General features: G+C 57.7%; 1 protein-coding gene across 1 annotated transcript in view; it reads left to right on the top strand.

Moving 5' to 3' along the window:
* The window catches only part of TMEM132E (transmembrane protein 132E), a 51,915-nt gene that overhangs the window by 19,795 nt on the left and 15,571 nt on the right, over positions 1-16,549 (top strand). The window contains exon 3 of the mRNA XM_028109205.2: positions 16,063-16,147. Coding sequence (XP_027965006.2) covers positions 16,063-16,147 — 85 coding nt within the window. The remainder of the gene's footprint in view (positions 1-16,062; positions 16,148-16,549) is intronic.

Raw genomic sequence — 16,549 nt, 5'->3', positions numbered from 1 at the left:
TGGGGGTAGCAGCACTTGAGGCGAGCACAGGGTCGGAGGCCAGGTCCCTAGACCAACACGTAGCTCCATCTACCATGAGTTGTGGGAGCTGAGACAGGCCCCTTCACTCCTCTGGGCCTCAGTTTACCCAACTCCGGACCTGGAGAGGAAGTTGGGCTAGGGCCCTACAGCTCTCACAAATATTTGACAAGTCATCCTAGAAGGGGTGGGGGGGTGGAGGGGAAGGAGCCCTTCTCTCTTCCATGCCTTCACATATCTCCTGAAAGCCACTACGGCTCAGATTTCCTCCCCCTGGACTCAATCTGGGCCTAACACTCAGGGCAGAGGGAGGGCATCGCCCAGGGCACTGGTTTCTGGGGGAGGTGGGCAGGAGAAGAGAATCTGGAAGCAGGCCACACACAGGGTCAGTGTCCACCATGGAATGAGTTGAGCTTCCCTTGGAGACCCTACCACATGGCTTTCTTCACCCACCTCATGACCAGAATCACTTATGCCAAGGGCAGAAGATGGGGAAGCAGGTCCAAGTGGGCTGAAGTAAGTGAACCATCTGCAGAGAGAAGAGAATCACCTCTCGGGACACGTCCCCAGAAGTGCTGGTGCAGACCACCAGAGGCAGCTGTGCAAGGCCACGTGGGGACATGGCCTCCGGAGGAGGTCTTCCTGTGAGACCTGTCCCCTAGCCTAGGCCTGGCTTACCAAGGATGGAGGTAGACCAGCTGGCCTCTGCGGGGCCCAGAGGTAGTTTCTTGGTGCTAAGCTCTTCCGTGAAGTGCTCTTTGGGGCTGCATCTTGGCTGACAGGAAGTAGGGTGGGTGAGGGTCAGGGTGCAGGACAGTGACGAATGCAGGAGACCCTCACCTCCCAGGTGTCCTCTCCTGGGACACTCCCTTCGATGATAAGCCAGGGTGGCCTCTCGGATGTGAGGGACCTCAGATTGTCCAGTCTGTGGGTCTCGGGGGCCCCCAGGGCAGGCAGCTGGAGTGACAGACCCACAGACCACCTGTGGCCTTGGGGCAGAGGTTGTCAGGGCTGGAAGGGGCCCGGGGAGGGGCCAGCTTAGCCCCTTGCTATCACTCCTGGGAGAGAGACCGAGGCCCAGAGAGGTCACAAAGGAGGAGACGGCTCAGTGGCCAGCACACCATGCACATGTGCTCCATGGAAGCCAGCTGAGGACTCCCAGGCTTAGCCAAGTGGTGCCTTCCTGGTCATATTAACTAAACTGCCACGCTGTGGGAGGTGCCATGGGCAGGGAGGGTGTGTGCCGTGCCTGCTCCTGCATAGGCATCCGTTGGATGGGGGACACAGGGCGAGGTGGGTGGTGATGCTGAGTGGACTTTGGCCCCGACCTTGGAGGGAGCCCGCAGGGGCCATTCCTTCCCTGGGTGTGATCTGTGGCCTTGTGCTCTTCTGGCCAGCTCTCTCCCCTGGACGTCCCCATGCACCGCCCCCCCCCAACCCTGCCTTCTCAGCCGTATGCCTGGGGGGCCGTCCTCCCCCTCGGCCGTCTCAGCCATGCTCGGAGCCCTGGGCGCCAGACCCAGCCACCCAGCCACGTCTGCTCGGGATATGGCACGGCTTCCTCACTCCGGTCACCCACCGGGCCCGGTCACCCCCCTGAGCCTTGCCTCCCTCAGTGGAGCTGCCCTCCTTCCACCCGGAGGCCAAAATGGGCAAAGTGCCCACCATCTAGACCTCTCCCTCTCCTGCCTCCTTCCTCCCTCACCCGGCCTGGGGTCTGGTTGGCAATGCTGCTATAAAGTGACAGAGAGACAGTTGCCACCTGCTGGTGCTTACTCATGACCTGGCATTTTTTTCTAAGGGGTTTGCACATATTAACCCATTGAATCCTCCCAACAACTCTGGTGGGTACCAGTACTGTCTCCACTTTGCCGACAAGGAAGCAGGCCCAGAGAGGGTGGTAATTTGCCCAAGGCCACACAGCAGCTGGGCTGTGAAGCTGGGGCCAGGCTCCGACAGATGGGCCCATGAGTCTGGGCTTCACAGTGGCTTCTCAGGAAGGGTCCTCTGCTTCCTCACTGTCACCACCCCACTCGGGTCCCACGTCTCTCCCCCGGGCCACCACAACTGCATCCTGTGTCCAGGGGGTCTGTTTTCAACATGAAAATCTGCCCATGTCACCACCGCGCTCCTGCCTTTACCAGCCTCCTTCTCCCGTTGCCCAGGTATAGGATGGAATCCTCCAAGCTCCTCACGGTGGCATCCGGAGCCCTGATCTGGCCTCGCCCATTCTCCTGTGCCTTTACCCACCGCTCTGCCCTCTGCCCTCTCCTGCTAAACACATGCTCTCGGGGTGCTCCCCCCACCCAGATGGCTGTTGGTGCCTGAACTCACCACATCCCAAGTGCCCCATGTCACCGTGCTCACCCACCCAGCCAAGGCTCTTCCGGGCAAAATCCTGCTCACGCGCCCCAGCGGAGGGGCCTGCTGAGCCTCCCAGGCAGACCCCGTGATTCCCTGCCCTATATACCCTTAGCAGCCAAGTTAGCTACCTGTGGGTCTGTCCCCCTCAGAGTCCAATGGTGACCTCTCTCTCCCCCACCTGGCACGCGGAAAGCCTTTGAAGGACTGAATAAAGGAACAAATGCATTTTCGGGAAGATAAAGTCCTAAGTCTGACGAGAGTGATTTATTATTAATAGCAATTGCTAGCATTTATTACTGAGCACGTATCTGCCGGGCGCGCACAGAGCCGGCATCGTACCCTCCCATCTTCACGGCAGCCCCGTGAAGCATCCATTACTATTGTCAGCCCTTTAACGGACAGGTGGCTGAGGCTCAGCGAGGTTGAGCAGCTTGCTTGAGGTCACACAGCTGGAGAAAAGCGGGGCTGGGATTCAAAGCCAGGTTTCTTCCAAACTTGAGCTGCAGACCCCCACTGTTGGCAACCCCGCTGCCCAGAACTGCCCAGAAAAGTGGGGCGAGGCTGAAGGGGTCGTGCGTGCATGGGCAGCGCTGAGAGGGATGTGCCTGTCCTCGCTGCCTGACGAGCTGCTTGCATTTCTGTATGTAATCAGCCACGAAGTCCTAAGTGAGCAGACTCAGGTCCCTCTTTCCTGACTGTCACACGGGCAATTGGGGCCCTCTGAGCATGAACCATATGATGAGTGAGGTTCAGCCCAGCGCCAGAACTACATGGCTCTTCACCGCTGGGCCCAGCGAAGGTATCTCTTTTTAGAATAAGGGGGTCAGGTGAGCTCGGCAGCCCCAGCTCAATGGTCACATGGGACAGGAGGGGTTGCCCCTTCCAGGCAGGCTCCTATGGAGGCCCTTCCCTTGTCCTCCAGAGCCAGCCTGGATGAGGTGCCAGCCTCCCCCAAATACACCCCTAGCCTCAGGGCAGCCTGACCCCATCCTGCTGTTCCACCCAGGCTGCAGACAGATAGGGGACTGCCCTGTGCCTCCGGTAAGCTGTGGGCTTGTCAACTGGCAGAAGAAGGGCTGAGACGACCTTTCAAAGCTCCTTGTCAGCACCAGGACTCCATGCAGCTAGGGACGATTATCAGTCAGCTCCAGCCACGATCAGGCCGCACACAGGCCTCTGTGTCGAGGGGTGCCTCTTTCTCGTGAGTCTGCCGGGGTATCTGGGGTTTGGCTGTTCTGCACTGGGCTTGGCCGCCTGGACTCCCAAGCTGCTGTTTGGGCTCTGGTCCCTCCACGTTTCTCGCATCCTCTTTGGACCAGGTGCTACTTGAGGCATATTCTTCTCGTGGTGAAAAGACCCAACAGTGCAAGCACGTTTCAAGCCTCCGTGTGTGTTTCATTAGCTAGAATCTCACTAGCCAAAGCAAGTGCCATGACCAAACTCCAAATCAGAAGGTGGGGAAGTCGACCCCACCTACACAAGGCCATGGCTGGGTACAGGGCAGTGAAGAACCGAGACCAACCGTTCCGTCTGCCACCCAGGGAGAAAGTGAGCTGGGCTCAGAGCCGGAAAGGGCCCCAGAGATCACAGGCATAGAAACTGGAGCCCAGGGACGGGACAGGCCGTGCCCAGGGAGGCATGGGACCCAGGCTCATACTCTGCATTTGTGCTTGTGTTCCCTGGAGAGAGGGAGGGACTGGACCACCTGGGGTTGGGGGCAGTGTGCCACCCCAACCCCATGACCTCCCCTAAAGAGCAGAGACGTGACTGCTTGAATTTCTCCAGCTGCCCTCCCAGCTGCCCTGCCTGGCTGTACCTGCCCTGCCTGAAGGACAGCTCCCCACTCTGCCTCTCCCAGTCAGCCCTTCCCTCTCTCCTCCTCTCCCTTACTCCTTCCTCTCTTCCTCCAGCTCTACACAGCAGACGCAGTTCCTAAGAACAGTAGCCTCACAAAATCTCATGGTTGGGAGGTCCTCCAGGCCAACCCTCTGCCTGCACAGAAGCCCCTGTGGGAGATCGTCAGCCTCAGGTGGCCGGGATCCTTCCAGGAATGGGGAGCTCACTTCCCCCACAAGGCCGTTCCTTCTGTTGCTAGGCAGCTCAGACCCCAAGAAATTAGCAACTCATTTTTAGTTCCAAGTCTGCCTGCCCCAAAATTCCACTCATTAATCTTAGTCCAATATTTAGGAACACTTACATGTCCACTGGAGCCTGGGGATACAGAGATGAGATGAGAGTCTGTCCTCACGCCCAAGGGACCGCCGACCACAGGGGAGGCAGACAGGGGCACGAGGTGACAGGTGTTTGGGTCAGGGAATCATAGTTGTTCCTGGGAGGTGTCCTAACCTTCCTGCCTCCTGGGGCAACAGACAGATCTCTTCCCCAGGACATCTTGGGATGCTCTGGTGCTAGTCAGACCTGGGTTTGAATTCCGGACTCATCATCTATTAGCCATGAACTTGGACATGGCTAGGCCGTAGTGTCCTCCTGTATAACCCTGGGATAATGGACGCGTGCCCCCGTGGGAGAATGGAAGAAAGAGTGCCTAAAGCTCTTGGCACACAGAAGGGGTCCGTGAACGGCACTGTTGCCATTGTTGTTAATCCCACACCCCGAGATGGAGTCAGCGGTGAGCACATCTGCACTCAGCAAGTTCAAACTTTGACCTTCAGAGCGGGACTTCACAGTCGCCCCCAAGTTGGAGTGAGCAAAGGACTTTTGAGAGTGGGAGTTTGTTATCTGCCTTCTTGTGGCTTCCTCTCGGAAAGGAGGACCGGAGTCGCTGCGCCCGGAGAACCACCTGCAGAATTAGGACCGTAGAGGCCTTAGAGCGCATCTCTTCCACAGAGATCGGGGAGCAGGTGGCCTTTGCACGGAAGAGATGTCATCTACTCTTGTGTGGCCTCTTCTGGAATCTGAGGGTTGTAGGGAAGCTCAAAATGTCTCATTGAATACCCCATCTCAGTGCTTGGAGTCGGGAGGGTCAGGACACTAAAGACGGATGCAGGGGCCACTGTGTCCCCATCCTGCCCTCACAGCAGACATAGTTCAGCATTTACGGCTCTCTTCTTACGACTCAGATTCACAGGCACCCTCAACTCGGGCTCTTCCGCATGAGCAATAGGAATCCCTCAACCAGTCTTGGTTTACAGCAGCCCACGCAGACTTCCTGACGGAGTCGAGGGGAGAGCACGTTCCAGGTGTGGATGGGGAAGGCCCTGTGCTCAGTCCTCCTGCCCTCCCATCAGGGGCTCAAGAGACAGAGCAGGCAGGGCTGGTGTCGAGTAGACTGGGGACAGGGACGGGGCGGGAGAGGAGGAAGAAAAAGGCCATTGGGAGCAGCGGGGGGCTGTTGGGTGAGCTGGGGGCCAGGGCAGGTGCCTGCCAGGAGTCTGGACCCTTTGCCTGAGGATGCCTGGAGCTCAGGCTCACCTAAAAGGTTGTTGCAATAACATAAGCTCCGGAAATTCTTTACAACTGCAGCGGCTTGCTTCTCATGCCATGTATCAGCCCCTCAGAGCTGCAGCTTCATCCAGGTCCCCTGCTTTTGCCCTGCTGTCCTGAGCCTATGTTGGGGGCAGGGTGTATGGGAGGGGGCTGAGAGATAAGGCCAGGCACCACCTCATGGCATCACTGCCCTGCTCCAGAACCCTAGTGTCTCCCCATCACCCTCGGCATGATGGGCGAACTTCTTAAAAGCTATGACGCCTGTGAAAGCCTCTGTGAAAATCCCTGACTACAAAAGCCACTGAGGACCCCTGTAGCAACCCCCTCCTTGGGCCACCCTGGGCCTTGTAGGGCCTCAGACCATCTGCAGTGCCCCAGGGCTCCAGGGAATACAGCTAGAAAACCCCTGGGATAAAATCCCCAGATTCCTCCATCTGGCGCCCAAAGCCCTTCCCCTTCCCTGCCCCACCCCCCGCCACTGTCACCCTGCCATCCTCCCCAGCTCCCTGTTTCATACCACCCAGCCCAGAGCTACCTTGATCCCTGGCCCCATTTGCCACCCTGCTCGCTCTGCCTGGAAGCCCCCCACCCTGCTGGATCCCATCACACTCCTTAGTTGATCCATTTCTCCCATTCTTCTAGGACGCCCTGCCACTCTGTCCCTCCTCCTCCCCCCAGGGCATCTGGTTCCCCCTGAGCCTCACAGCACTTCCTACCTTTTAGCATGGTTATTTATATACCTGTCTGGCCTCCCTGTGAGCTGGTAAATTCCTTACAGGCAGAAACTATCTTCTTTATCTCTGTCTCCCTGGCAATTCCCAGCAGGGTCTTGAGCAGAGAAGGGGCTGAGTAAATATTTACGTGTTGAGTATCTCTGAGTACTCTTTTTGTATTGGGCAGTCAGGTTTCAAGGTGAAAGGCCCTGCCCTCCGCGAGGCTTCGGTCTGAGAGAAGGCAAAACCTGGAAAATGACAGTCGCCATACAAAGAAAAACGCAGAATGTTGGAGGCAAGCAGCTCAGAAGTGCCTAACCCAGCCTTGGGGTTCGTCTCCCAGCCCCCTCCCTTGGGGGTGGTCAAGGAGGGCATCATAGAGGAGGTGACACTAGGGAGAAGTCAAAGGGCAAGCGACACCTACCAAGCAGAGTGTGTGGGGAACAGCATCGCAGGCAGGGGGAACAGAATTGCAAAGGCACAGAGGCAGAGAGCATGGCTGGAGTGGCCCAGACCCAAGTGTATGAGGTGGGGAGTGGGAGATGATTCAAGAGCACGTAGAGACGCACAACGCAGGGGACTGTGGGAATGAAACACTCCTGGGGATGTCGGCCCGGGGAGCAAGATAGAAAGCATCCCACCCAGAAGGAGGAGGAATGGGCTGCAATGAGGCTGCGTGGTCCCTGGGGGAGGCGGGAGCCCTGAGACCTGGGGCAGGGTTTTTGTCTTCTCTGAACCTCAGTCTTCTCACCTGTAAAGTGGGTGGTTCCAATCAGAGAGTCTTGAAGACCCCCGACTTGCCCTGGATTAGAAATGCCCATGGAGCCTCAGCTAGATGACTGCCCATCAGTCAGTCAGTGTGGCGCCAAGAGAAACCAGGTACAAGAGGGCCTAGGCTTTGAGGGGCAGTTAGGGTGGGGCAGAGCAGATCAGGAGGGCTCCACAGGGGTGATGGGGGGCACCTGAGAGCTGGGGTCCGTGAGAACACTCAGTATGGATTCCCATATCTACTCTTCACCACACCCGTATATAGGTGGGTTTTGTTGGCCCCATTTCGTGGGTGAGGGATTTGAGGCCCAAAGATTAAGTGGCTTGATCTCCCCCCAACTGGCAGGCAGATCCGGTCACCCAAGGCTCCCACCTTCCACCCCACCCACCCATGGGAAACTGGCCCAGGCCCCGCAGTCACCCTGCACACTTTGTTGTTCTTCTGTCTCGGCCCTATCAGCACCCTATGGGGCAGAGCAGGAAGGGATGGTTAGATGGTTAGAAGGTTAGAGGGTTAGAAGGAGTTCTTAAGGTGACCAGCTCTGTCAGTTTGCCCAGGACTGAGGGACTGTCCGTATGAAACCCATGACACCAAGCAAACCAAGACAGATGGGCCAGACTACTCATCTGCAGGTGGTAAACTGAGGCCCAAGTCACTCCTTGCAGGTGGCAAATGCCCTGGTCCCCAAATTTGCCCCACATCCAGTACACACATATATTCCAGCCCAGGGGCCAGCTCAAGAAGGGGCCTCCCTCCCCAACCTCCCAGTTCCCAAGGCCCCAAGTTGGGGGCCACCGAAGGCTCCCTAGGGAAGGCCCTAGACAGTCTGTAACTGAGTCGGGGAAACCCAGCCAAGGCTCAGCCTTAGGACCATCTTGGGCTCCTCCTCCAGGTCCGGATGCCCAGACTGGCTTGGAATGTGCTCTGCCCCTCTGTGGGTGGCTCTCTCCTCCCCAGTTGGAAACTCTGGACTTTGGCTCCCAGGGCCCAGCCATGCTGCCCCAACAGACGCCCCACCCTGGAGTCTGACTTCTGACCCCTGTTCTGCCATGAAATCTCTGGGCCTGTGAACAGATTACCTTCCTGTCACTAGGCGTCCCTGAAAACGGGATCAGAGGAAAGTCTACCTCTCGGGACTGTTGTCAGAACATCAGAAATGGTTCTCGTACACATGCGCTGCGGATGAGCCGCAAGTCCTGCGTTCATAATAGCACCCGCCACCAGAGCGGCTCTGGAAACACAGCTCAGTCAGTCCATACGCCGGGTCCTCAACTTCCAGGTCCCAGTGCTCCCAGGAAGTGAGGCCGGGGCCAGGGAAATCAGGAGGCCTGATGGGGGCCTGGGGCAAGCCTCTGAGCCTCTCTGAGCTGTGGTTCCTTCATTGGCAGAAAGAGAGCTATTATTTCCTGGATTTATTGTGGGGACATGAGTGACACACTTAGCCCCGTGCTTGCACTCCATAGGCAGCCTCTAAGGATGGGCCGGGGCCCCCCAGGAGCTTGCCCTGCCCTTTGTGGCCCTTCTGTGCTCTGCAGCCGTGACCCCCAGACTGGGATGGAGTGGGCTGCGGGGGTGATGAAGTTCCCCAGCTGTCCCTGAGCCTCCCCCCTCCCAAGGCCCAGCTCCAAACTCCCCCCCACCCAGGGCAGGGAGACACGTGCTGGACACACACACACACACACACACACACACACACACACACACACACACACACACACACACACTTTCTTTTTCTGTTGTTTGCGGCTAATTGTTTATTAGGAGATGCGGGCGGTTGCGCCAGTGGGAAGGCTCAGCTTGCTCCGCTATAATTAGGATAATGCACATTAGTCATTTAGTGTAACTCAGAGAGCAGCCCCTCCCCCGCAGCTCCTGCTGCAGCTCCCAGGCCGGGCGGCCCCGTGTACCCCACCCCTGCCCCCTGCCCACCCCCCTGCCCCATCCTTCCATTCCACCCCCCCCCCCAGCACCCGCCAGGCTGAGGTGTGCCTCCCTCCCCCGCCCCTTCTCCCTCTCCTGGTTTCTTCCTCTACCTCCCCTCTTTTCTCCTGACTCTAGCTCTCTCTCTCCTTTTCCCAACCACTGCCCCCCCCCCCCCCGCCAGGGCTTCCTCACCCTTGCCTCATTTCCGCTGTCCCCCCTCCCCAGCCCTCCTGGGAGCCAGAACCAGAGGTCTGGGCAGATTGGCCAGCCAAGGAGGTCAAGCGTGGGTTTCCAGGCCCTGGGCAGGGGCAGTTCTAGTGTAGGGTGTGACCTCGTGGGGGGCCGCCTCCCTCAGGCCTGCTTCCCTGGAGGGCACCCTGCTTCTAGCGGCCCTCCCCTCCCTGCTCGAGGCCCGAGGACCGGACTGGCAGAGCAGGGCTCTGTCGGCAAAAGCCCCCTCCCATGAGCACAGCAGTGGGACTCCATTGCCCTATTCCCCCATGCACCTGTGGTCTTCCTGAAATCCCAGAAACAGGGGTGTTTGGAGCGAGTTGGGGTTCTGGGTGGTGTAGGTGGGGAGCTCCTCCATCTCACACGGCCCGAGGTGGACAGGGCAGCCGCGTACCAGGGGCTACTTCAGCAGTTGCCTTTTGTTCTGAGCCCCACGGCCACTAGGAATCTCCAGACCTGACCACATGTGATCCCCCCACCCCTCTTCCTCCACCCCGGAGCCCCCCTCCCAGCCCTTTCTCCCACAAAGGGGACCTCTCATCAGGCCCATTACAGCTGGGCAGACTGAGGTTTGCCCTCGCCCTGAGTTGTGGCAGGGGGCAGAGGTGAGGATGGCGTCCCCTCCGGATCTTCAGAAATCAATAAAAGAGCTGTTCCCCGGGGGTGAGGGATGCTTTCCTGGAAATACAAAGCCTCCTTGTCTTCACCAGCCTGTCTGAGCCTCTGGTCCCCGTCCTGAGTTCACAGATGCAGACAGACTGACAGACACACACTCACAGCTCCGAAGGGCAGGCCCCCAGAGCAGGCACTCGGACGGGGGCCAGGGCCACTGCGCATTCTGGAAGGGACCGAGCTTCTGTCTCTGAAGCTGATAACCCCTCCTCTCCTGGACTCACCCAGCCCAGGAACGCTGCCTCTGCGCTCAGGTTCCTCCAGCCCCAGGGTCACCATCCTGACTCCCCCAGGAGGTCTGTCTTGCCCCCTCCTGGACTTTCCTTTCTCCCCCTCCCTCTCTTCATGGGCCCAGAGACTCCATACCCTCTGGCCTCCCCGGTGTAGCTTATGGCATCCCACAGAGAGAGCAGAGGTTGAAGGGGGAGGGAGGGAGCGGGCCCAGCCAGGCTCTCAGGACCAGGAAACCATTAGTCGCTTCCTTCTGGCTCCGAGGCTCCGGGGCTGGCAGGAAGGTGGCCCTGGGGCCAGCAGGGAGCCAGGACACAAGAGCCCTGGCTCCAGGGGGTCTCCGACTGAGCAGCTCTTTCCTTCCGGGCTTCAGGTACCCTGGAGAAGGACCAGGTGGTCAGGGCCAGCAAGGAGGGCCCTCCCAGCGGCAGCTCCTTGGGGGTGGTGGCCGCCTGAACCCCTGGGGCCCTGGCCCTCCTTTGGGCCCCTGGGAAGCCCCCGACTTACCTGAGCTCCTAGCCCCTGCCTTAGCGGAGCTTGGTTCTTTCTCTCCTCCACCAGTGGGTCCTCCTCCCCTCCCTTCTTCCTCCTGCGTCTCTCTGATTTCCTTCCTTATTCTCAAAGATGATGGGTCACAGCTGGTGGAGGGAAGGATTTTGGGCTGAGGGAGCAACAGGAGTGTCCCGGTTGGGACAGCCCTCTCAGGATAGGGGTAGGGCGGGGTGCCTGCAAGGGAAAGACGGGTACGGATCCTGTGTGCGTGTGCGTGCGCGCGCGCGCGTGTGCGCGCACACGTGCACCAGTAGGCACGACCTCCCGGGACCACCACCCCCCCGGTCATTCATTGGTTCATGGCTCTGTGCTGGGGGCCGGAGATAAAGGAAGCCACCTCACAGCAGGCCGGTCACCCCCAGTCAAAGCAGCAGAAGGCTCGGACACAGCGAGGAGGGGAGCCGGTCGCTGGGTTTCGGGGGATCCCTGGGCCCTGACTCAGGAGGCTGTGTGGGTTCCGTTCCGTGACGCGGACAGTAACTCCCAAACAAAAGCTGACATTTAAAAAGGCTGACTGTGTGCCAGGCCTGGCTGAAGGGCTTTATGGGTCATCTTACAACACGTGCGTTTCCTTTTCACCCCCTGGGACAGTTTAGGAAACTGAGGAAGAGGCATGCTCAGCTGCTGCTCGCCCAAGTTTACACAGCTGATAAGTGGCAGAGCCCAACTGAGGAGAGCCTTCCTGACCCTCCGTTTTGGGGTAGGGACGCTGCCGTCCCTGCAGCTAAGAGACAGGGAGTTCCCGGGTAGACGCAGGAGGTGACCTGGTGGCCCATCACCGGTGCGCCTGCAGTGAGCAGGCCGCGGGGAATTGAGGCAGAGTGGGGGACGGGTGCGCCTCCCACTGGCCCCTCCCCAAGCTTCTTCCAGCCAGGTGTCGCAGGGGGTGTGACAGTACAGGGAAGCCGCCGCCCCAGCATTTACAGCCTCCAAGGAAGAGAGCAAGAGCCACCTGGGGGCTATCGGCTTCTGGAAGCTTCGATTGCTTCCAGCCCGCCCTCCACGACCCACGACGGGAGCGGTTAGTCCTTACACACACCGGGTGCTCCCAGCCCAGCCAGGGCTCCCAGGCACACGGGGCCTCAGTGTGGGAGTTGAGAGGGAGACAGCCCCACCCTGACAGAGCTGCCTTGGGAAGGGGCATAGCAAAGTGGGGGAGGGAGGGACAGTGGGACTCAGGGGGAGGGTGCCCAGCTCAGGCCCCAGACCTCAGGGAAGCCCCCATGCCTGTGCTGGGCTCCTCCTCACAGAGGCGGTTTAGGGCAGCCCCAGCCTTGGGTGGGGACATACCTCTATAGACCAGCCTATACGGCATCTTTGTCAACTCGGAGAAAGACAGAAGCATTTCTGCACTAGGTGCTGGGCTTGATGAGCAGAGCCTGGGGCTGGGTTTAATCCCCTGCTGGCTCCCTGGGCCCAGCATCTTTGTGCAAGACCCAAACTATTTCCCAGGATGTGGAAGCCCTGTCCTAGCAGATAGGGGAGGGCAGTGTTCGGGGCCCACCGGGCCCAGCTGTCAGCTCCCCTTTATCCAGCTGACCCCGGCTTGGTCTGGAACCCACCAGACTCCCTGCACACATGGCACCTGTCCACACCTAGGTCACCCATGCAGCAGGCAGGGCAGGGACTATCCGCCTCTCCCCGGTGAGGCCCAGAGAAGGGAGGACACCGCCTGAGGTCACACAGCAGATTTGCCGGAGCTGTATTTCAGGGCCCCCCAAAATTAGTCCTCCTTCCAGCCTTGTGCCACTTTTGAGCTCCCTGGGACGCTCTGCTCCACGCACCTATGATCTCCGTACTTCTCCTTTTTAACTTAACAGACACTGACAGAAGACCTGCTGTGAGCTAAACAATGCATCAAGTGCTAGAGAAAAGCAGGTCAGCACTTCTCTCCTCAGAATGAAATAACCAGTAAGTGTTGAATGAATAAACGAATGAACACCGAGCACTGACTCTGTACCAGCAGTTTGCTTATTTAATCATGACAACATTATGAAATAGGTTCTAGGATCCTCATTTTACAGGTGTGGAAATTGAGGCCCAGAGAGGTTAAGTAACTTACCTAAATTCACACAGCGAGGAAGTGTCAAAGCTGGGATCTGAGCGGGGGTTTGTGTGCCCCCCCAACCACACAGGTTCTTTCTTTCTTTTCTTTTTTTTTTCTCCCAATTTGCTTTAAAAAAAAAAATCTTGGAATAACTTCAAACACTTTCCTTCATTTTTAATGACATTTATTGTTTCCTTTCTAATTTTACAAGCAATACACGTTCATTGCAGACAACTGCAAAATACATCAAAGCCCAAAGTAAAAAATAACAATCATCCATAATCCCCACCCCCCCAGATATAACCACCATTAGCATTTTGATGTCTTTCCTCCCAGTGTCTACATCTTTTTATGTAAAATTGGTATCACACCGTTTAGCCAGTTTTACACCCTTCTTTGTTTAGTTCAAACTATTTTGTGAGCATTTTCCCATTGGAGTCAATGATTTTTTTTGAAAACTAGACCTATAATGGCTGCACACATCCATTCTTAAGCATTTGCTTTTACTTAACCATACCCTGCTTTTGGTCATTTAGGTGTTTCTAATTTTTTACTAATAAATGTAACATCACAGTGAATATCTTTTTACATAAATCTTTGAACTGATGTCTACGCACGGATTCCCAAAGGGGAGTCCCTGGGACAAGGAGCATGAACAGTGTCAAGGCCTTTAAAGCATATTTTGAAAGTGCTGTCTGGAAAATTGTCTAGTGTACCCTCTGACAGTAAGTAGGGTGTGCGGATGTCCCATTCCTTAAAACCGTTGCTAATACTGATATCACTAATTTAAAACACAAAAACAAAAAACCTCCCTCAAGACAGGTTTTTCCAACTTTGGCACCAGGCTCCGTGTACCTGGTATATTGGTTGATGATTCCCCGTTTTGCTGATGGGGAAATGGGGCCTCAGAAATGGCATGCTTGCCCTGGTGAGATCTAACCCATTAGCCAAGGAAGAGCAGGACTGGAATCCAGGCACCTCTCCTCCTGGCCAGAGCCCTCTTCTAGGCACCCTCAAGGGGGAGCTTCCTTCCCTGAAGCTCTCCTGGGCCAGAGATGTTTTCCCCGAAGTCCCACCCCTGCTGTGGGCCTAGAGGTTTGAGCTGGGGGTGGGGGGTGGGGGTCACTGCACAAAGGCCATTCCTGACCTCTTGACAGTGGACAAATGGACCCCAGGATCCTTGCCACCTGCAGCAACCATGTCTCTTGAGGCCTCTCATTCATTCCTTCATCCATTCATAGAGTTGGCGCTTGTATATGCCAGGCACTGTTCTAGACTCTGGGTCCTTCATCATCCACTGTCAGCAGCACCAAATTATGCCATACAAGTCACAGTCTTCAGTGTCTCCCAACCCTTCCTGCTTAGCACTGTTGTTTTCCAAAGCCTGTGATAACAAGGCCTGGGATGCTTGATAAACATACAGACGGTCAGGTCTCTCCTCTGGCAATTCGGATTGTGTTAAGCCTGGGTCCAGCCCTAGAGTCAGTTTGCTCTTGTTTTGTTTGCTCCTGCTGAATCTTACATTCAGGCAAGTTCAGCTGAAGGGTCCCCCGACACTGACATCTGGTGTGGCCCTTGCTCGTGCGCGTGCGCGCGCGCACACGCACACACACACACACACACACACACACACACAGGAGTAACCAAGCCCGCTCCCAGCACAGCCCAGCGCCCTCAGGCCCTACCTACTAGCACACCCTGCCGTGTCCCTCAGCCTCAAACTCACCAAAGCTAATGACAATCTTTTTTTTTCTGATTTGCCAGCGATTAGTTTTAATTTGGGGACAATTAGAGGTAGAAGCAGGAGGTATCTGATCTTGATTAGAAGCAGGGAGATGGCCAGAGGCACCCCCATTCCCAGGCTGCCTGGCTCTAGCCTCCATGTAGATTAATTTATATTTTCAATTGGTTTGGGGGGCGGGTGCGGGGGCTGGCCTGTGTGCCTGGAGAGAAAGTGGGAAGGTTTTGTGGGGGTGGCCAGAGGTCCCTGCTGTGCTCCCAGACACCAACAGCCGGCCTGAGACGAGAAGGGAGGGCCTCTGCCCTGCACAGGTGCCCCAGGCCTTATAAGAGGGTAGAAGGGAGATTCGTGAACCCAGTGTCTGCCCATATCCCAGTCCAGCTGGAAAGGCAAAAGCGTAAGTAAGTAGGTGCCTTCTGGTGTTGGGGGTGGCCTGAGAGGTCTCTGCACAGGGGAAGGGGTGCGTGGGCCGGCATCCTGCCTGCAGGGGGCATTCACAGAAGTGACGGAGGAAACAGTTAGATGGTCATTTGCAGGTCACACTCACACCAGGGCCACGCTCCAGGTCAGTCGGGGCCGGGGCTGGACAGAGCCAAGGAGTAGCAAAGTACCACCCAGGTGGCTGTGGGGGGAGGCAGTGCCAGGACCAGGCATGGAAGGATGAGGGGACCCCACACCCCATCTCCTGTCTTCTTCTCTTGGGTGCTCGTGGGTCCAGTCCAATGCCCTTGTACACAGGGCCAGTGAAGCCTCTATTCACGCCACCATCTCTTTCTGGAACAAGAGAGAACGAAGGCTGCCGCCTCTCAGCTGAGCATAACCCCGGAGCGGCCCTGGGTTGGTGCTCCCCAAGGGGCTGGGCAGATTCAGGCCCAGGGCGGTCGTGGGGGGTGGATTCCAGGAGGACGGGAGTGCATCCTCCCACCCTGTGGAGTGCACAGACACCCCATTCTCGGTTACCACCATGTAAAGAGCTGGGTGTGCCTTCCGGGGTTGTGGGAAGGAACTTGCTCGGATCAGCTGGGAAGGGTCCCGTGCGAGGTATGGTGTCAGGAAGGGGCCGGGAGTGCCTCGGCCACCATCATTATCCCTGTGTGCAAGACCCGCGCGACCCCAGCCCATCTTTTTCCCCTGGTACGGTGTCTCCTCTCATTGGGGAAACTGAGGCTGCGAGGGGGCACACATAGCCAACCCCCTGCGTGAGTCTGCTTGGGCGGCCCTCCCAAAGCACCACAGGCTGGAGGGCTAAAACAAGAGACACTTGCTTCTCAGTGCTAGAAGCACTGAGGCTGGAAGTCCGAGGCGAGAGGGTCAGCGGGCCGGGTTGCTCTGGGCCTCTCTCCTTGCCCTGCAGATGGCCGCCTTCTCCCTGCGTCTTCCCATGGCCTTCCCGCTGCGCGTCCGAGTGTTGATCCCCTCTACTTGCAAGGACACCAGTCGTATTGGATTGGGGCCCACCCTAGGGACCTCGTTTTACTCTAATCACCTCTTTGCAGGCCCTGTCTCCAAACACAGCCGCATTCCAAGGTCCTGGGGGTCAGGCCTTGCATGAATGAGTCAGCGTGGGGGTCACAAATCAACTCGTAACACCCCTCACGCACCCGAGAGGATGCAGAGAAGCCGTTTCTAGAAGGAGAGGATCCCAGGGCTGGGCTCAAACGCCTCAGGAGGCCCAAGGCTGTGTACACAGAGGGGAGCCTGGCTGCTCCTCTGTGGGGAGCCGCTCCGGGGGGGGGGGGGGAGCCGAGGCCGCTGACAGGAACACAGTGCCAAGCCCGGTGTGCAGGGCGAGCGGGGCCCAGGACACGAGAGCGGGAGGTGGGGGCCTGGAGGGCAAGTGC

This window comes from Eumetopias jubatus, unplaced genomic scaffold (assembly GCF_037043125.1).
Source record: "Eumetopias jubatus isolate StellerSeaLion01/CBP00866 unplaced genomic scaffold, mEumJub1_p1.0 scaffold_10, whole genome shotgun sequence".
Lineage (NCBI taxonomy): Eukaryota > Metazoa > Chordata > Mammalia > Carnivora > Otariidae > Eumetopias > Eumetopias jubatus.
This window is presented reverse-complemented; position numbering and strand designations above follow the sequence as displayed.